This window comes from Dermacentor silvarum, chromosome 4 (genome assembly GCF_013339745.2).
Source record: "Dermacentor silvarum isolate Dsil-2018 chromosome 4, BIME_Dsil_1.4, whole genome shotgun sequence".
In the NCBI taxonomy this organism is placed as follows: domain Eukaryota; kingdom Metazoa; phylum Arthropoda; class Arachnida; order Ixodida; family Ixodidae; genus Dermacentor; species Dermacentor silvarum.
Genome location: NC_051157.2, coordinates 140310978 through 140332786, shown reverse-complemented (window position 1 = coordinate 140332786; position 21809 = coordinate 140310978). Strand labels below are relative to the sequence as shown.

At 45.3% G+C, this 21809-nt stretch overlaps 1 protein-coding gene across 3 annotated transcripts in view; it reads right to left on the bottom strand.

Moving 5' to 3' along the window:
- Positions 1-21598, bottom strand: part of LOC119450682 (uncharacterized) — a 35593-nt gene extending 13995 nt beyond the window's left edge. For 2 of the 3 annotated variants that reach the window (XM_037714195.2, XM_037714196.2), the window contains exons 1-3: positions 21176-21598; positions 14756-15240; positions 8735-9021 (exon numbers count right to left, since the gene is read on the bottom strand). In XM_037714195.2, the coding sequence (XP_037570123.1) occupies positions 8735-9021; positions 14756-15240; positions 21176-21354 (951 nt within the window). In that variant the 5' untranslated portion in view covers positions 21355-21598. Of the gene's footprint in view, positions 1-8734; positions 9022-14755; positions 15241-20653; positions 20848-21175 lie in introns of those variants that run through there. The other variant, XM_049666137.1, reaches the window with a different exon arrangement.
- Positions 21599-21809: the final 211 nt, after the last annotated feature.

Below are 21809 nucleotides of genomic sequence, written 5' to 3'. Positions count from 1 at the left end.
AAGCTGGGTAAGTGATTGCTAGGCGACTGCATTGACAGAGCGGGTCTGCTGGAACGCCGTGTCGGTTTTGCGAGCTGCGCTATGCAACGTGCAGTGATATCATCGCTGGCGCGGCAGTGGCGGAGCATTGCTGGAGCTAGGAGAAGCGAGGTGCAGCTGTGGCAGGTGGTTGCTAGGCAACGCAGGTGACGTCATTGTTCAGCGAGGTTTTTTGTTCGCGACACACGGACTTACGGTTGGCTTAAACAGCTTTGCCGTTCAAAAATTATTTAAGCTACATTAAGTAAGACGCCCTTCCACAGTACCAAAAATAACCCGCTCTTATCATGAGAAGGGAATTGGCAAGCTAGAAAACATGCAAAAACTAATGGCGGTTGGCAACACCGCCTTGAAGCTCCCGCACCAGGACGCTGCGACGTCACTGATTTTGATGACGTCTGCTTGCGTACAGTTAATTTTTTATCGGTAGAGACGGACTACAATGCATTTTAAAAGAGCCAATGACCAAATTTGGCAAGTTTCAAGAACTTTTACTGAGGTACAACGGTCCAATTGTGCAAGAACGTTTGAAGTCCGTGACATCACACTGTTGTGCCAGTGCTGAAGTCACCACATAAAATCCAATCAGTGGAATTAACCTTCTTTGTCTCTCTCACGTTATTCAACCTATTACTGTGGAATTAATGGTAATAAAGTTTAGACTGACAAAGCATTTTTTTTTTAACTGATTTACTGTTTCTCTTTAGTGTCCCATTAAGAAACCAAAGAAGGATGAAATTTAGGGGAGGGTGGAAGGGCAATGCACTGGATAGCCGCACAGGGTGCCACATCTCTCTTAATTATTTATCCTTTCAAATTAATGGCCGTGCAAAAAAAAAAAAAAAAAAACGGTTTACAGTAATTCTACCTTAATACCGAAAAAAACATGTCTCTGCTAATATACAGTGTGTTTCTCCAACAACCAGAGGCACGCCAATGCTTTTCTTTTTTCCTTTGAAACTGTCTGAATCCAAATCAACTGGTTTGGGTTCTGAACTGGTTTGAACCATATTAATTTTCGTTCCGGAGCTGAATCTGAACCGAACTCAAAAGCGTGAACATGAACCGAACCCGAAAAAGGTTTCGTTTGACACCCTGAATGCAAGAGCATAAAAGCTGGGAGGAGAGATGCTGCGCCAATAACAACCAGCACAGCGCTTGAAAGAACTGCACTACAACATTGTCAACTTTACAAAAGGCAACACTAGCATACATAATTCATAGCCTCATGAAGCAACATTGCCTAAGTCTATCGATGGCTGCTACGCATGTCAAGCAGAACCGTTTTCATTCTGAGTATCTGGACAGCTCAATGTTAAAGACTAGCCTATCTATTTCAAAACAAGCTCTTTCAAATTGACTGGTCATTCTTCATTAAAACAAGAAAGATGAGACCACGGTCCTAGGGGTACCTAAGTAATTAAGCTGATGGAGCAAGGCCTGGCGGGCAGCGCATTGTTTGTCATTATCGTCGACTCATACACAAAAGGCAACGCATGTGTACTGCTTTCATATTCATGGACCTAGAGGACAAAGTCACCAACTATACGACACTTGAGGTTGTGATACAATGCATCAACACAATACCTTTGGTTTCATGGGTGCCCGTCGACTCTCTTGCAGTCGATGCTAACACTAATTTTTAATCTATTCCTTAAAATTTATTACTGCATCTGCTAGGCCACTGTGCGTCCAATGAAAAAAAAAAAGAAAAAGGAGAGAAAAAAAGAAGAAAAACTGCGATATACAAATATCACCGCTTCTTACAAAACAAAAATTTGCTATGACAGAGGAAAAGGCAAATTAAACAATAGTAGTCTCAATTTGGCTGTGATGTTCTGCTGCACAAAATGAAATTTCGCTGTTAACCTTTATACCTGTTCACGTCATGACAAAATTTTACTAACTGTAAATTCAAGCCATTGGCACTGCAATGAAATTCACTACTGAAGTGCCACACACAGCAAGACCAAAGCTGCCTGATAAATCCGCAATACCAGTATAACAGGCCACTGGTGGGTATTGTGATTGGCATTGTAGTGCTCCGAGTGCAGCAGACACACACTAGTGAAGACATCCATAGTGAAAGATATAGACGGGAGCCCCAGAAATGCTAACAATATCATGTGACATCAAACTGAACAGAAATGGGCCAAGAAAATTCTTGTGTTGCACTACACTTCTGTTTGAAGAAAGAAGATAATGAGATATATCCATAATCATCATACATATAAAATACATGATGATTATGTCACTGACAGCACATAATGAGGAAGGAAGACTCCAGTTCAGCTCCAGGTCCAGTCATGGCTATGTTCTCCTTTCTTAGACATTCTGGTGCTGAATCCTGGGATCCAATACTGCCGCCTAAGAAGCGGAAAGTATTTGGCACAGTGTGGGACAAAGATGGAGTGTTATATGTGACCGTCAAGCTTCTTGTTTTGAACAAGACGCCTATGACACATCATCATCATCATTATCAGCCTATATTTATGTCCATTGTAGGACGAAGGCCTCTCTCTGCGATCTCCAATTACCCGTCTTGCGTTAGCTGATTCCAACTTACGCCTGCAAATTTCCTTACTTCATCACTCCACCTAGTTTTCTGCCGTCCTCGACTGTGCTCCCCTTCTCTTGGTATTCATTCTGTAACTCTAATGGTCCACTGGTTATCCATCCTACACATTACATGGCCTGCCCAGCTCCATTTTTTTCTCTTAATGCCAATTAGAATATTGGCTATCCCCGTTTGCTCTCTGATCTACACCGCTCTCTTCGTGTCTCTTGGCGTTAGGCCTAACATTTTTCGTTCCATCGCTCTTTGTGCGGTCCTTCACTTGTTCTCGAGCTTCTTTGTTAACCTCCAAGTTTCTGCACCACATCTTAGCACCTATAGAATGCAATGAATGTACACTTTTTTTTTTTCAACGACAGTGGTAAGCTCCCATGACACATATGACACGCCTATGACCAGTGCTTAAAGTCAGGAGGGGCTCAGGGGCGCCCGGCCCCCCCTCCATTTTTTAAGGAGGGGCTCGGCCCCCCCTCGAAAGGTCAACTGTAGCACTTAGGCATCCATTCGACAAGCGATGGAGGTGATTTTATTACCAGCAGTGCTATCTGCAGGGCAATTCTTACTCTCGAATTTGTCGATTAATGATTTAATCGAGATTAATCGGCTGATGTGGCATGAGCAAAGGCAGGAAAGCAGGTACTGCTGCATGCATTTCCCCGAGGCACTGCACATGACAGTCACCACTCTTGTTCGACTAAGATTCTTGGCACAGCATACTGTTCCATAAGCCATCCGAGTGTGAAGCTACCTGCTTGTGAATTAGTGAAGGTTCACCTTGGTTTCTTTAGGTTACCAGTAAATTTCCATTCGTTTAGTTGTGCGTTATGAGTGCTGTGTTATACCAAAGACGCATGCATTTTGTGCACTTTTTTAGGTAAGTAGGTGCGAAACCATAAAATATGTTATTACAGTGCCTGAGGTTGTCAGTGAAGCAAGGCAACTAATGTTCTGTGTTGCAGCTAGGCTTATTTGCTCCGAGATCACTTATGTTTAACTTTTACTTCCAGAGTTATCGTTGAAAAAACAAAAAGTTACCAAAATGCCGATTTCTAAGTGCTTTGTTTGAATCAGCACATTAAATATTTGTCCGAAATACACTCACAATACTATATTTATTTGCAGGACACCCAGAACAATTTGTGTAAGTCTAGATAAAGTTGGCTTCACTACACCTGCTTGAAGTGGCCTTTTTCGGCGCCAAATAAGTAAAGAAACAGTGAATGTCCCAAACACAACTTTTGTGGCCTTTGAGAGTTGTGACATAAGCGACTGTCACATAGAATCACATTTTGTCATGTAGTAAAGCCCTAGTACGGCACACACGAAAGATAACTTTACTAACGTCTCGGGTAGTGGTCCTCCCTTCATTCTTCTCCTCCCTTCAACTGCTGAGTCATGGGAGTACAGCTAATGAGATTTTAAACAGCACAGTTTGGTGGCAAGGATCTAGTTGGCTTTGCTTGTCCAAAGGTGACTGGCCACAAAAGTCATGACCCTTCAACACCAACAACAGTTCGTCACGTTAAAACCAGAGACCTTTCAAAAACGGATCCAATACCTATTCAGAAATACAGCAACCTGAACAAGCTCCTCAAGGTTACCGCATAGATACTACGTTTCTGCGAGAAAGCTGATTTAATGCTGTCACGGGTAGAAAACTATTTACACGATGTATTTACATGATATACATAAACAGCAGCTGAGAACCCAGAGAGGTTGGTGCCACTTCGTGGTATTCTTCGTCGTCGACATTGTCTGCTTTCTTCACCGTAACACAACCCCTGTCGGAAAAAGCACCGTCCCTGTGCTTCAGATGGGACCATCGGGAAGGGCATAGTAAGGCTTAAGCCAAGAGACACGTACGACGTCAGGTGATGCTGAACTGGGTGGCATGACGGATGTCACTGGGATTATCTCATAGGTGACATTGGTCACTTGACGTAGAACTCGGTAAGGGCCTTTGATGCACGGAAGGAGTTTCTCGGAGAGCCCCACTCGGTGGCAAGGGGACCAAAGTAGGACGAGAGAGCCTGGTGAAAAGTATGTCTCATGATGGCGGCAATTGTAGGCGTGCTTTTGAGTTTCCTGCGATCCCAACAAATGAGTACGGGCAAGCTGGCGCGCATGGTCAGCGTGGGCGATGGCGTCCAGTGGTAATACAGGATCATGACCGAAGAGCAAGTAAATGGGGGAATACCCAGCAATGTCGTGGCGTGACGAATTATAGGCGAACGAGACGTAGGGTAGCGCAACATCCCAGTCCTTGCGGTCGGGTGCAACATATTTTGAGAGCATGTCAGTGATGGTAAGTAAGGCCGTTGGTCTGAGGATGATAGGAGGCAGCTAGTTTGTGCTTGGTAGAATAGGAGCATAGGATATCAGCGATCACTCGGGAGAGGAAAGTGGGGCCAGGGTCGGTAAGGAGCTGTCGCGGGGCGCCATGGACTAAAGTGATATCCCAGAGTAGGAAATCGGTGACGTCAGTCGCGCCGCTTGTGGGAAGCGCCCGAGTGATGGCGTAGCGCGTCGCATAATCAGTAGTCACAGCGATCCACCTGTTGCCAGAGCTGGACTCGGGAGAAAGGGCCAAGGAGATCCAAACCCACGCGGAAGAATGGTTCAGTTGGAATGGCGATCAGCTGTAAGTACCCGGCAGGAAGCATTGCTGGTTTTTTCCGATGTTGGCAGGGCTTGCAAGCAGCTACGTATCGCCGTACGGAGCGTGCAAGGCCGGGCCAGTAGAAGCGGCGGTGCACACAGTTGTAAGTGCATGCAACCCCAAGGTGTCCGGCAGTAGATGCGTCCTGAAGCATGGTTAAGCGGAGGTGTTGGGGAACGACAAATAGAAGGGGAGAACCGTCAGGGTGAAAATTGCGGCGGTACAATATCCGTTGGTTTAGGACGAACCACCGTAATGATGGGTCAGTAGGAGCAGATTCCGTTCGGTCAATGAGGGTCCTCAAGGTAGCGTCATGGCGTTGCTCGTGGGCCATGTCCAAAAGCTGGGAAATGGAAAGAACACTTGCGGAAGCGTCCGTGTCGGCGTTGGCGGGCGTGTGTACAGGGTAACGGGACAAGCAGTCAGCGTCACTGTGTAGGCAACCAGATCTATACACAACAGAATAGGAATACTCCTGTAGCCGCAAATCCCATCGTCCAAGCCTCCCTGTGGGATCTTTTAAGGATGAAAGCCAACAGTGGGCATGGTGGTCCATTACAATAGAAAAAGGCCTGCCGTATAAATAGGGGAGGAATTTCGCTACTGCCCACACAAGGGCCAAACATTCGCGCTCGGTAATAAAGCAATTCCGCTCCGCAGGTGACAAAAGACTGCTAGCATACGCAATAACACGTTCACGGCCGTGCTGAACTTGTGCCAAGACGGCACCGATGCCGTGGCCACTCGCATCGGTGCACACCTCTGCAGGGGCTGACGTATCGAAGTGTCCCAAAATCGGGGGGGGGGGGGGGGGGGGGGAGGTTGAGTATGGCGGTAAGGCGAGAAAAGGCGGTGGCCTGAGAGGCTCCCCATAAAAACGGCACACTTTTCTTCAGAAGATCTGTCAGGGGGCGTGCCATGGTGGCAAAACCTTTAACAAAGTGGCGGAAGTAAGAACAAAGGACCACGGCCACCGTGCTGCCGTCAGCGATTCGTACGACCCGAGTAACGGCAGGTGTAACAATTTTTTTAAATGGCAGCAAAGGCAGCTGGTCATAATCGATATGTGCGCTCCGGTATCTATGAGTGCTGTGACGGGAGTGCCATCAGCGTGGACGTTGAGAAGGTTCTGTCTCGTAAACAGCGTCAAAGGAGGATTTTGCGGCGAATTCGACATTGCAGCACACCCCAAAGTGCCGCATTGCCTAGTTTTCCAGCTGGGATGGTCCTGGGCAGGTCGGCGAGGGCGAGCGGTGAAGCTGGGGCTGGCGACGTTGAGGCGAGGGCGAGCAAGTATTGCGGCGAGTAGAGGTAGCGGCGTCGGAAGCGTCGTAGAAGCAACGGGGTGAAGAACTGCGGGGCGAACTTGAACTCCAGAAAGTTTTTCGAGGCGGGGACGACTACCGGCTACGGCAGTGACGGGAAACGTGACAGATTCGGCCGCAGCAGAAACAGTTTGGCCTGTCATCAGGCGTACGCCAGTCCGATGGATTCCGGGCACTGTAGGAATAACGGGCACTGTAGTGTGGACTGCGATAGGACCGAGGCATAGGAGCAGGGCCGTTGTCAGGACGACTCAAGGAGCAGGCGCTGGGGAGACCCATATTAGCGATTTCCTGGCGAACCACGGACTGAATCAGCGATATCGTCTCAGCAGTGTTGGTCCAAGATGTCTGTTGAGGCGAGACAGGAAACGCTGCTTCGAGTTCGCGGCACACAATGTGGGTTACTTTTCATTTGGTGGTGGCAAGCTAGATTGGTCGGTTGGGTCGGTACAAGAAGAGGTCGCTGCAGTATTTGGAAGCCGTGTAAACAGATTATGCATACGGCGACTGTTCGCATGCTCTAAACGGCAGCATTCCTTCATGATGGCGTCGACAGTCGATAGGTTTCTAAAGACCAGAAGGTTGAATGCGTCGTCCGCAATGCCTTTGATAATGTGCCCAACCTTGTCGGCCTCTGGCATGGACGTGTCGATTTTATGACAGAGGGCGAGGACGTCCTGCATGTAGGAGACATATGACTCGGTAGCAGTTTGCGCACACGTGGCTAGTTGTTGCTTTTCAGCTAGCTGTCGACCGATTGAATTGCCAAGAACGTCGGACAGCTTCTCTTTAAACAACTCCCAGCTGGTGAGCTCTTCCTCGTGTGTGTAATACCATGTTCGCGGTGTTTCATCGAGGTAGAACATGACATTGGCCAGCATTATGGTCGGATCCCACCTGCTCACCTTGCTGATGTGCACATACATCTTCAACCATTCTTCTACGTCAATACCATTAAGGCCGTTGAATTTGCCGGGGTCTTGCGGCTGAGGTAGAATGACGTACTGGGTATGCGTAGTCAGCGATGCAGCTGCAGACGTGGTGCCTGCCGCTGGATGCATGTTGCAAGGCTGGGTGAGACGTCCGCTGCGAAGCTCCGTGGTGAAGACGCGTACCCAGCACCTCCACCAAAATGTCACGGGTATAAAACTGTTTACAAGATGTATTTACACGAGATACAGAAACAGCAGCTGAGAACCCAGAGAGGCGGTTGCCACTTTGTTGTCTTCTCCGTTGTTGACACTGTCTGCTTTCCTCACCAAAACAATACCTAAAGGTGCCTTGGTAACGACTGAAGTTCAAGCTGCAAAACAATCTTTGGTTCAGCTAGAATTACTACCACTCGGAGCTTAGGGACCTTTTACACACAGGAGTGAGGACAGACTCACATATTGCAAAGCTTCAGCCATTCATAGATTGTGACAGACAATTAAGAGCCCGAAGCCATTGATCCAACTTCTGCACGCCGGAACATACCTAGGGTGCGATCTTGTACGCGTTCCAAAATGGAACGGAGGCGGTCCGTTCAATCGAGCCACACACGATTGGTCGATTTGATCATCACGGTTCAAATTGACCAATCGTGTGCGGATCGATGGAACGGACCGCCTCCGTTCCATTTTGGAACGCGTACAAGATCGCGCCCCTAATGTCCCATCATATTACCACCAAACAGTCATGAGACAGATCTGATGATTGATGCTGCTCGCTGCAGACTTCTACACAGTGGTGTACAAGATGTATTAGTAATTGATTTCAGGGAAAGATGCTGGCTCCCAAAGGCAAGACAGCGTGTCAAGAGTAGAATATTTTCCTGCACAATATGCCGAAGATACACGAGGCAAAACCAATTACAGCTTACCAAGAGAAACTGCACAATAAACCAAGTGCAGCTGAAACTGGATATATAATGGTTAGGGATATAATGAATTATTAGATATAACAAAGGTGCCTTTGTGTTAGGTGCGACTTCATTATAACAAGGTTTACCCTATTTGGTTTTCTTTTTCCCACATTATTTCATACCAGTCGCTTGCCAATGCTCTGCTAGTTAGACTAGCAGTGAGCAGAAGATACTGCAAGCTTACTTTTACTCAATTCTAATTACAGAAGAGCACTCAACGGAGGGCTTCTCACCTGCCGGTTCCCGAAGCACAATGGATACTCAGTCCTAAGCAAGGCAAAGGCCATTTGGTACCCTTTAGTGGTCTGTTCTCTGTGAATGAACACAGCAATTGGCACGGCCCCGGCCCTTGTGGCTGTCAATAAGGAAGTAACGGTGCTTCCTGCTGTGTCGCACGAGGGCACAGTGTCCACAAAGATCAAGTCACCAGCAGATGTTAGCTTCTGGGCACGATGCATGATTGGTGTCACTATCATAACAGCCCAGGAATCCTCCGTGCCACTCAATTTCACGTCTGCTCCTGCAAAGAAATGTAGGACAGGGAAACGAAGGGTGCTGGTTGGTTGCTGTTCCTTTTCTTTTTTTCATTGGGTACAATACAGAAGCAAGGAAGAGAACACACAGATAGACAAATGCAGCACAAACTGATATTAAACCACACCTTAAAGGGTTTATGCAAAAGGCAATGACAAGCAATAAAGAACCATTTAATGAAGGCAGAAATAAGATTTGTGCATATCACATGTACGGTGATTAACATGCACTTGTACTCACGTTCACATGCATCTGTCAATCAATGATTTCTTGTCCTTTAACCCTTCTATAGATACACACATCTGGTACGCACACGTCTAACTCACATGGTAGAGAGCGACCACCAATGAAAGGCGTTGGTGCTGGGTTCAATCTCCCAGACCAGGATGAATTTTTCGTAAACTTCGAAGCTTTCTTTCCAAAAAACCCGTATAGGTTTCCTTTGTTGCTTCGTGCCACAATCAGGTGGATGACAATTTTCTAGAGGTAGGCGAATATCGACATTTTCAGATACGAATAGTAAGTATTGAATATCTGATGGTCAGACGCAGACGCATATATTCACAGCAAGAATATTTATTTCGGTATAATTAGGTACCGTGCTTGTACTAACCAGCGAAAAAAGAAAAAGCTCAATTTTAGGGCAAAGGATAAATTTTAAACATAACATCACTAACTGTCATTAAAAAACTGCACAAATAGCCTCCCAACATCTATAGAGCCTGGTTGCAAACAAGCTTTCCGAGAATGACTAGCTGCTGATGACAAACTTTCCATAAAAGCTAAATAAAATGGTTGCTGAAAAAAAACATCACAATTGTGGATGATGATAAAATAAATTTTATTTTAAAAAAATTGAGCCGGCGATCTTGTGTATGTCGCCTTCAGGTGGGTGGCTTCCTTAGTGCGGGATGGCATGGCCCTTGGCTGTCCGCCTTGCTCGGTCCACCAGTCGTTGCTGGTCCTCCGGGTCAGCGCTGGTCAGCAGGTCCTCCCACTGTTCTTCAGATGGTGCTCTACTTGCTGGTACCTCCATGACACCATTGCACTTCCAAACCATATGATAGAGCCTATTGGGTATTCTGCAGAACTTACAATTGTATTCATATAGTGTGGGATGTATCTTATGCAATAATGTGGCATGGTGGGAAGGAAATTGATAGTAGTCTTTGTAGGTGCACAGCTTCCTCCCTACTAAGCATATGGTATGAGGTGGTGGGTATTTCCTTCTGTGTAAACTAATGTTCTAGCATGCCTCTGTATCGTATTGGGATGGGCGTCGCACTACGACTGCCTCTTGAGGATGCCCGGTTGGTATGACCTCCAGCTGCAGCATCAGCTGCTGTTTCCCGCAAAGGAATCGTGCCCAAGCATCCACACGATATGAATGTGTGGTGGGATGTGTACCTTGAGTAGTATATTGAATGCCACTGTGGAGATAAGGCCTTTTTAAAAATTTCTGCATGCTGCTTGTAAGTCAATAAGTATTGTAAATTGTTCCTGACAGGTTGTTGTGGCGAGTGCAATCGCAGCTCTTCTGCTGAGTCGGTGTCGCTCAGAATGAACGTTGCTGTATTAAGCTCTTTTTCTGATCTGTCTGTGACGTTCACCGCGTTCACCGTCTTGCTCGGGTATTAAGCGGTGTCGACGTATCTTGTTGCAGCATCTTTCTCATACGCCTTCTTGAGTGCTTTGATTCTTGCCTCTTGTCTGCCCTTGTGGTACACAGGGTGCATGTTGCGAGGTATATTAGCAACCGTAATACATTCTCCGAGTTGGAGAGGTATGCGTTTGTGTTCACTGTATCGCTCGAGCCCTTCTCTGTATCCAAATTGCTATAGGGTGGCTCTACTAGGTACCGGTAGATTGAGTCACTCGATTTGGCTGACTCTGTGAGCTTCCGCTAACTCCTCTGAGGTGTGTTTAACACCCAGTTGGAGGAGTTTCTCATTTCAGGTTTTTGTCAGGAGCCCCAGTGCAAGTTTATGCGCTTGGCGGGTAAGAATATTCAACTTCTTCTTTTCTGCATTCTTCAGTCCCAAATACATAGTGCCATAGATGACGCGGCTGGTGGCTAGGGCTTGTGTTAGCTTTAGGGCGTCTTCTTCCTTGAGCCAGTGTCGTTTGCTCGTCACTCATTTCACCAGATGTGTGACTTGAGTGATGGTGCTTTGAAGCTTCTGTAGAGTGGCTGAGCCAGCTCTGTCCTTTTGGAGAAAGCGGGCCCAAGCACACGCAGAATATCAACCAATGGGATGATGGTGCCATTAAGTTTGACTTAAGGGTCGGGGTTTGTAGGTGGTGGTCGACCTCTCCTTCTGCGCAATACAAGCAGTTCTGTTTTTTCAGGGGCACAGGAGAGGCTGCACGCTTTGAGATACATCTCTGTGCAATCGACGCCTTCCTGTAAGACGTCTTGTTGTTCCCCCATGGAGCCTCCTGTGACCCAGAATTTAATATTTTCTGCGTAAATGGCATGATTGAGTCCCGCAATACTGCACAGTCTCTCAGGTAGTTTCACAATTGCAAAGTTGAAAATTAATGGAGATAACACTGACCCCTGAGGAGTGCCCTTTGTGAAGATTGCAAACTTGTCACTGCGTAATCTTCCATGGCCTACGGTTGCTGTACGGTTGGAGAGGAAGTCTCTGAGATAGTTGTAGGCCCTTTGCCCGCAGTCGGTGTCTTGCAAGTTCTTCAACACGGCGTTATGAGACACATTGTCGAAGGCACCTTTAACGTCAAGGGCTGGAATAGCATTCTGTTGGGTAGCACTGAGGTTGTCAATAACGCATTCTTTGATCTGTAGAAGGATATCTTGTGTAGACAAATGTGGTAGGAATCCATACATGGTGTTTGGGATCTTTCGGTTATCTTCCAAGTAGGGAGAGAGTCAATCTTGAACCACGTGCTCGAAAAACTTTCCGGCACCAGACGTCATGCAATATGGGTCGATGATATTGTATTGTGATGACTTTGTTTCGTTTAGGAATCATTGTAATGTCGGCGTGTTTCCATAGCGCCGGTATTGTGCTACTTTCCCAGCTTTCATTGATGTGACCTAGGAGGCTCTCTTTTGCTTCGTTGGCGAGATTTTTAAGTGTTTTGTTATTTATTCTATCTCATCCTGGAGTCATATTTCTTGTAAGCTTGCCAAGGGCTGCTTCAAGCTTGGCTCTGGTAAATGGGCAGCCGAGGGCCGGGTGCAGTAGTCCACTGTAGTCGGGATGAGTGGCAGGTTGTACCGACAATGATTGTTGTGGTCCTGTGAATTTTTCTTTAACAGCCTTCAGGACGTCTTCTTCCGTCCCCGGAAAGTTATGAACTCAATGTGTTGGCCAGTCGCAGTTTTGGATTCCTTTCTCGAGATGAGTGAATGTAGAATGTTCCATGTCTTTCAGGTGCTTGGCGTCCCTTGTAGGCCGTCGCAGACCTGATTCCAATTTTTCTTGCCGAGCTTATCCACGTGCTCCTCCGCTTGCTTGGATAACATGGCTATACATTTCTTAAGCGTCCTATTTCTTTTTTGCTTCTTCCACCTTCAGGTGAGGCTTCTTCGTGTCTCCCAAAGGTGTAGGAGATGTGGGTCTGCAGCAGGAGCTTTAGAGGTGAGTTGAACCTCCTTAGCATGCTTGTTGACACTCTGTACGATTAGCCGCGTCCACTCTTCTAGGTCGTCATTGATATTCATTGGGTAGTCGTCCATCCGAAAGACGTCCCAGTTCGTGATCTTGGCCCTTCCCAATTTTATGGGCATGCACCGTTGATTCCACCACAATTGTGCAAAAGAAAAACTTGGAAGGCGATTGAACCTCTAGTTGAAGTTGATCAAAGACAATGTCTTCCCGAGTGAGTTGGGGGGTGAGAAAGGGGCAGAGTCACTGTGCGCAGCACTCTTATCACGTTAGCCCTCTCGTGAGGGGAGTAGGAAGAGCATTGGGTAGCTTGCACTTTTTTACTGCACTATTTTCGTGATTGGCCCACATATTTAGACTGCAATATTTTCAGGATCGGACAACTAAAAATGTTAGTAATAGATATACATGATGCGGAAAAGTAGTGGTAACTCATAGAGAAAAAACACTGTTGAAGGATTTGCGTGCCATAAATGCATGAAAAGGGGCCCATTGCAAGAGAAAAAAAATCATTGGTTGTAACGTGCAAAAATTATCTAGCAACACTTCAGATATAAAGGTCATCTCAAATACTACGCTGCAGTCATGTCGGGCACATACGTGCTTGGACGCTGTCTTACTGAACAACAGAAGACATAAAAAGGCAAGTCAACAGCGACTGACTTTGCAGAAAGACTAGGTCTTCCGGGGTGCATTAGTGTACCATGTGGTTTGTTGTTCCATATTGTTACGGTAGGCAAGCAGACAATGTCGACGACGGAGAGGAGGATGAAGTGCTGTTCATGGAAACAGCCTCTCTGTATTCTCAGCTGCTGTTTATCTATCTCCTGTAAATACACCTTGTAAATAGTTTATACCCGTGAGATTTTTGGTGGAGGTGCGGGGTATTTTTATGTTTTTATAACAAACATAAAAACAATATTTTTATGTTTGTTATTCACGAGGGAACAGAGGCTCTCCGAGAAGACCTTGTTCTTTCTTCGATGTCAACCGCTGCTTAATCGCCTTAACTTCACCAAGGGCACTTAACCCTGTTTTATTACCATCTTGCCCTTACCATAAGCCCTTTACTTAACATTTACTTTACCTTCTTTCTTTTTAGACTGCACTATCTCTGGTTTTAGCGCACATTTTTCGTTGAGACAAGCCACGCTTCCAGTTTCAGTTCTAGGTGCGCGCAGTTTGAACAAGTTACCTTTGGGCCTCTTTTTTCTTTTTTTTTTGTGCTAATTATGCATTATTACTGCTCTGTACATGGTTCTACGCTAACTTTGTGCATCATTTTTGTTCCAGGCTTCATTCTGATGCCTTTTTCGTTGTCCTACCTGCACTAGAAGGCCTCAAATCGTGTAATATACTACAGGAAAGCGGTTAGCTACTCAGATCCCACGAATCCCAATCGATCTGAAGTCATCAAAGCAGAACTTGTCTTTAAAAATAAAATTGCTACATGACTAGAGTGGCAAAAATACTAAATGACAGACTGCAAGTAAAGATCACAGGTAGTCATGTAGGTTTCTGCCGCAAAACCGAAAACGGAGCTTGCACTACCCGTTTTGTTTCTGCATTGCTTGCAAAACTTTTGTCGTCGCTTCACTTCTTATAATTTGCGAAACTTTGCGATACTTTGCTTGGTATACGGAGAAAAGTATCCAGACTTCAACAGTCGGACGTTGCGAAATATTTTGCTAGTACTGAATAACAAAAAATATTTTGTTAGCATTGAATATTACAAAATGCCCAATAGTTCCTTTTAGAATATGAATAGTTCGTTATAATAATTAACATGTATTCCAACCTTCGAATATCTACCCACCCTTACAGTTTTCTTTTTCAGGAACCTTCCTCAATTAACCTTGCGGACTTTCGTAGAACTGATTTGCCATACACATTTGAGCATAAAATAAGTCGGCTGTTATTTTACACTCAATTTGTTTGCCTGGATGTCCCTTGCTTCTGTGTTGTAGTGAGCACAAAAACAAATAATGTAATACATTTCAGATGGATTACTATATGAAATTTCAAATGAGAGCATGCGTGATATCAGCACAGTGGCTCACAAGAACTGCTGAAACGTCCACTTACCACTTGCCGAATAGGCGGATGCTTTCTCCATCAACTTTGGCAAAGGATTCTCGGGTGATCCATATTTGGCTTTCCGCCACTGTTTGTGCCAGTTGTAGATGGATGTGGGGTCTGGTGCTGCCTTAGAGTGGGGAAATGTGTCATTTCCTTGTGCAGCAAGAAGCCGCTCGTGGTAGAGCTTTGCCTCGCATGGAATCATGCCCATTTCAAAGTAGCGTTCAAACTGGGCCTTGGTCTCTGATGTAGATCGCAACGACACAGGTGCATCAGCCGATGCAACTGTGTGATTGTGGCCGGAGATCAGTCTGATGACGGCCGGAAGCGGACGGTTTGAGCGAAGGAACTTGTCCTTTGCTATGGTGCCCCTGCTAATTTTCTTTATCTTAATGCTTAGCTTGGCTGGGCAAGATGGTTTTTCCAGGGAGGCGGGACGAGTCTTGTTCCGATGATTTAGATGGCAGAGCCATACTTTGTGGAACACCATCCTGTGAAAAAAAAAAAAGAAGTTTTAGCCGTCTTGATAGCTTGTTACCTTAGGTTCAGCAACTATGACCTTGGCAATGCTATTGAGTGCAGCCACATCTTTTCTCACTATTTGTAGACACCCTGTGAGAATTTCATCTTTAAAAAGCCTACCTAGAAATGCCTGTACCAAGACAAAAAAAATAAGAAAGAAAGAAAGAAAGAAAGAAAGAAAGAAAGAAAGAAAGAAAGAGGGTAATGAAACGGCCATAAACTGATATGACCAAGAGTGAACGCTTCTTCAGACAAGTAGTGTGCTTCTCATGTCACCAGCACTTCAAGGCACAAAATCATACAGGCAAGAAAAGTTACCTCTCAAACATATTTTAATTACACGTAAAACAACAATTTCTCAAGATACTGTATTTATGAGGATGCTTGGCAAAATTCAAATGACATATAACTACACCACTGTTTTCAAGGCCCAAGGGTTGTTAGCTGTTGCTTTTCACGCAATTCAGTCGATTCACCCTTTCAACACAGAGATCACACTGTCAGAGAAAAAGAGCTAGGGGAAGAAGCTTTTGACCAGAAGTGCAAAACAATGTAAATGTTGTGATGATGTGGCTTCTAATAGCGCTTACATCACCATATATAACAAAAATTGAAATGACAATTAAGAGCAGTCTGATTTCCACACAAAAAAAAAAGGCACACAAAGATGGTTTCGAGAAGCAATTGCCAGCAACAGTCACTTAAAAACAAGAACAAATGATAAACTATGCAACTAGGGCTATATAAGTGATTGCTTAAAAAGAAGAAGAAAAATAAATGAAAGAAACCATCTGCTCCCGCACTCCAACAAGCACAGCCAGTGCATCCTACAGCACATGTGCTCATGCACTGAAGTGGCTCAAATTTTACTGCAACGGAACTGGGAAAGGATACTTTGAAGCAACTCCACGAGAAAGTAAAACTACTTCCCAGTGAAGGTTGTGAGCTGCCTAAGTACCTGTTTTCATCGAGTTCGAATATAAGAAACTTAAAGACTCTAAGAAGCCACTGAACGTTATTCTTAAATTATTATATTAAAAGGTCTGTGCTTTAATACTAATGCCTACAGGCTTAAGACCAAAGACTAAACGGCAAGCACCCACTCTTTCGTCATCATTGTCTGCTGACATCAGGAAACATGTGGTGGTCAGTAAGAAGTCATAACTTTGCATGAACGAGTGGGGAGCGCACATGGCAACATTTAAAGTTCATTTGAAGTAAAACTAAACTTTCTATTGTACCGTTTGGCACAAATGATCAGAGTGCCAAAGAACACGTAGCAGAAACTCTGTTAACCCCTTAACCGTTTCGGACGAGCACAGCTCGTCCCTTGCCGAGCTGTCCCAAAACCGTTTTGGACGAGTGTAGCTCGTCCGCTCGAGATATCTCCTTTTGAGTGTTTTGAAAGAGACACGCTCGCTTGCGGGCTAGTTGGTGTGTTGCTTTGCAGATGGCAGCACTGGGCAGGTAATTTGTTTTTTCAAGTGCCGTTTCACATTTTTTGGGGGGAAACTCGTGTTTACAAAAATATCATCCAGTGGAGGTGACGCATGTGTTTCTGGTCCGGCATCGCGGAAAAGAAGCATTTCGCCGTCGTCCAGCTTTTCGGACGATAGTGATTCAGAAACTGAAGTTTACTTTGTTTCTGGAAGCAGACAATAGCGATGACTTCGAAATTGGCAGTTCATCAGATGAAGAAGACTGCTTAGAAGACACTATTGCGAGTGCATGTCATTGGCGGCGCATCGATGTGAAGGAAATTCCCACGAGTCCTCAGCTTCAGTTTTTGGGTGACCCTGGTAAGGCGTTCAATATAACATTGCTTGATGACTTGATAAACCTTTCCGAACAGAGCTCTTGCTCTGTTTTTTATTGCTGATTACCAGCAAGTAGCTGACCTCTTTTATCATGAGCTTTAATATGCTAATTTGACTTAGTATGTGCTTGAATTGTTTTTTTTTTCAGCACCGATAACTTGCTTTTTAGAAGGAAAATATTCAATATCAAATTAAAAAAAAAATAAGCAGTTTGGGCACAGAAAATATCAAAAAAATAAAACGGTTAAGGGGTTAATATACGTTGACCTTGAAAAATCACCAGAGTTGCTCTTTAAGCACACAAAATTATTTACATATATCTCTTATCGTGTGTGGGCATATCAATCTTCTCAATGCTCGGTTTTTCTGATCACAGCAGCATAATTTCTTCATATCGCTTAAGCAACTTTTGGAAGCCACAGTTCTTTCCCTCGGCATAAAACATTGCGAGGTTCTTACAAAAAGAAAAGAAAGGTTACCACTCTTTAATAATTAAGCCTATGATGATTCAATACGTGACTGCAACATCATCTTTTTGCTTGCAAGAGCTTTGATCTTGCTAAAAGTGATGACTCGGGCATCTTTCAGTGCTAATCTATCACTTAAGTTTACGTATTTATTCATAATACCTCAAAGGTCCCAAGAGCTTAACTTGAAGGGGCCCTGAGAAACACTTTTCTAACTAACCACAGAATGGCATCACTATTAAAGGACGTCGTCTTGCAAATCTCGTAGAGCAAAAATGTTTCGCATCCTTCATCTGTAAGTGCAGTTATCGCACCGATACCTGGCTTTCTCTCTTTTCTTCTCCGCTAGCGCTCTGGAAGCTACACATTGGAGTAACCAAGAGAGCAAAGCCTCGGGGGTAAATGGATTTGTTGTGGCACCCTGTAGCGGCCGCGGTAGACTACGCTATACAGCATGCCACTGCCATCTCAGAGGCCACATGCAACTGACGCAGCTACGAGCAGTGCAAAGATGTAATAACTCCGCCGTATTTTTGAGATCGTAGGCATATTTATTTTTCACTTATTTAACTCAAGACTAGCAATTATGCGTTACTGAGAATGCTCTCGTGATTACCGAATCAGCCAATAGCGTTGGCAAGTCCAGATGCTTTCGATGATGCTGCATGACGGCATTGCGTAAGCAAGAGCAAGCGATTTTTCACGGTTTTTGACACGGGATTTTAAATGCCCTGTGGCATGCAGTGCAGTAATATTTGGCTTACATCTTCACAGCAGCCTCTACGACAGATCAGCAATGTTTTCTTACTATGTTCAAAAAGTGCTCCAGGGTCCCTTTAATGTTTGTCTTGAGCATTCTATTCATATCTCTCATTCAGCACAGAAAGCAGTCACTGTGCGCTCCACCAACTGCTAAGACAAGTGATAGTGCACTCTGTCTTATTTGCTAATAGTGAGCTAACGATTCCAGTTTAATGCAATTGAGAAGCAGCTGTTCTCCCTCAGAGCTGAGCCCTCCACATGCCGTTCAGTGGCCTTCCACACGTACAGTATGGGCTTCAAAGTGCATGCTCAGGTCCTCTCCAACGTTAACACCCAGCTGTCGCACTGGTTCATCTACATTGTTCCAGAAGACCCCCTTCTTCATTTCCTTTTATTGCTAGTTCCCCGTTCTAACATGTACGCACTGATAGCACACATAATTTATTAAAATCCGCACACCAGGCATTCCCTGTTAGATCCACCCTTATGTACATCTGCCCACTTACAGTCATCCCATAACATGCATTATCACCCGGACATCTGCCATGAACACTTTATTCTTCGCTGACACAATAACCCATTGGAACAGCCTCCCAGAAAACATGCACTAGTCTCATGCACTGACCGTAAGTTATTTCAGGCAATGTTCACTAACCATCTTGTCTAATCTCATTATAATACTCTTCCTCCAGCCTTACCCTACCAATGGTATCATGTTGCCTGTTTTGCAACAGTTCTTTTTTTGCTCTCTTTCAATTCTTCGTGTTCTGTTCATTTGTTCTGACATTGTCACATCTAATAAAGTTATGTAATGCCTCCAGGCCTTCAAGGAGAAAATAAATGCAACTGAAATAACTGCCTACATCCAGCTTCACAGTCATAATTTCATTCCCTTGCTCATTCTTGCTAAGTTCCTCTTTCATGAGTCTCGACATTCCGATTTCTCTTCCATTCCACCTACCATTGCAGGCGCTGCTGTTGCAAGTCTTGAATCCTCCCCTAGCTTCTCTCAACTTTTATCTTTTTCATGCCATTTTTTTTTTTTTTGTATGCATGCAATGAACAACAACCCTTTTTCTTGTCATCATGTTGACTGCCTCTCTGTCATCCCATCAGCCTCTAACCTTGAAAGAAGCAATAGAGACTAAATATTGCTTAAGCAAAAAAATAATACAAAATAAATGAAAAAAAAGGAAAACAAGGAAACACGATAAGGAGATTAGAAAACACACAAAGATCTTTTTTTTTCATTTTGCCAGAGCAATGTTTAGTCTCAAGCTTGACAAGCTAGCCCATCTTTTCACTCTTGAAGAGTGAAGCAACCGTAAGCTGAAAGCGATGGCAAAGGCGCTTCTTTACTGATGCTCCCTCGTGATGTGATAACACAAAAGCACAATTCTTTCAGCCCACACATTATTATGGTACTCCATGTCCCTTACGACGGATGGCCTTTTAAGGCTGAAAATAACTGTAGGCATAACAACCGGTTTGGCTCTGCAGCTGAGTGCCACAAGAAATAACCGATGCTGGGTATCCTCTTGCATCCATGGCTCAGTGCTGGCCGGGACACTAAACTGCATAGCTTATACCTCAGGCGGTGTTGAGTGACGAAGTGATGACACGGTACGAGCACTATCCTCACCATCTCTTTATCAACTACAGTTCTCTCACACAACAAACCTACAGCTTAGGTATGAGAGGTGCTGGAATGCAGTGCTTTTCAACAACTTGGGCTCAATTTATTAACATGCACGAATGTCTCAGTACATAAGCATGTTTTCCATAACTGCTCTCATCAAAATGCTGCCTTCCTGGCCAAGAAGTCCATCGTCTAGTTATATATCACGATCACAGTGGAAAAATTAGGCATCACAAACACTCTGAAACAATACAAGGTTTGTGCTCTAGATAAGCACGCTGCATTGTAGCACAAAAATACCGCAGTGTGTTCATTCAGGGCCGCTATTTTGTAGCGATGCCTTTAAAGTAATAATGCCTTTTCGCGCTTAGTCAGTGGTCAGAGCGACGGTCCGCTCACGATATCAACGTTGATAACGCGAGCGGACCGTCGCTCTGACCACTGACAAAGCGCGATAAGCGCGAAAAGGCATTATTACTTTAAAGGCATCGCTACAAAATACCGGCCCAGGAGAATCACTGAATTTTGCTTCTGGGTGGCTGCTTCTCGGATGACCGGCTTCCTTCTATGCATGTACTAAAGGGCCTCGAAATATCAGTCAGAACACTTGCACGTTGCCCCTTTGGTGTTTTATAGGCACCGCCAAAGTATGCTAAATAAAGGCACGTTGTTTAGACGTAGTGCACGCGCAACTCACTTCTCTCGTGACCTGCTGGGAACGTATTCTGCGACGATCACTTTCGGTGACAGTATCGACAGGCGTGCGATGATAGGCTGGTAGAGCATAATCGGATGAGCTGATTGAGCACTACGTCACGCGAAGGCGATAGTATCGCTGAAGTGGTTGTCGGAGCACACGTTCCAGGAGACTGTGGCTTGCACTGGCAGCTCGATTTACTTATGCGACGCCAGTTAGGTTCTTCATAGTATAGGCGCTTCAGACGAGTAATGTGGCGTTTGGGACGGTGTACGCGACGTAAAAGACGCCCCGGAACTTCTGGGGAAGTATTCTGCAAGTGTGGGCTGTCCATCTCGGCCGCCGCTGATTGGCAATGGAGCTGTACGGGGTAGAAGACAGGACGCCTATCTCATCCTCGCGCGTACCCCAGCCCAGGCAATCAGCACTTCAGCAGCAGCCGAAATGCTAAATGTCCAGTAAGTGGACACTTACAGAATAACCCCCCTGCAACACCGGTCATTACCCACTTGGGCAACTTACCTGGTGCAACGGGTTCGCACATTCTCGACTATCCAAGATGTGCAAGACTCTGCGCTGTACTTTTTCACCCAATCTTCTGCCGCACGCGCAGTCCCGATGTTTGCGCGCAGTACAGTTTGGTTCGGCGTAGATGCGGCACTATCCTGCACCATGATGACTTCGTTGGTTCCAGACATCATCGGTTTCTGCGTCAAACGCACTTGGAGACAATATGTGCTCACAAACGTTGGTGCGCGCAGCTAAATGATGTTCGTAATTAACATCACCCTTCACTAAAGTACATGCAGATACCAGCCGATAATCGGCCTACACATATTTAACTCAACAATGCAGAATAATGCACGGATAGGCACGTGTTCCGACACAGCTCACACGCCGCGAAAGTTCTTGAATAGAATTCGAAACCACGCCAACCGGTCGACTAGCGAGTTCCACCACTGGAAAAGCAAGCGCCACCATCGGCTTGACGTGGTATGAGGGATCACGTGGGCACAGCGGCCGCGTCGTCTGCTTCGGAAGCACCGAAGCGAGCTGAAAACGATCGAAAAAGTTTAGTCCCACCTGCGCTACGGTTCTGATTAAGTGGGGATGTTTTCCCTCTTCGAGTAGCCTGCTTGACAGCACTTTAAAGCAC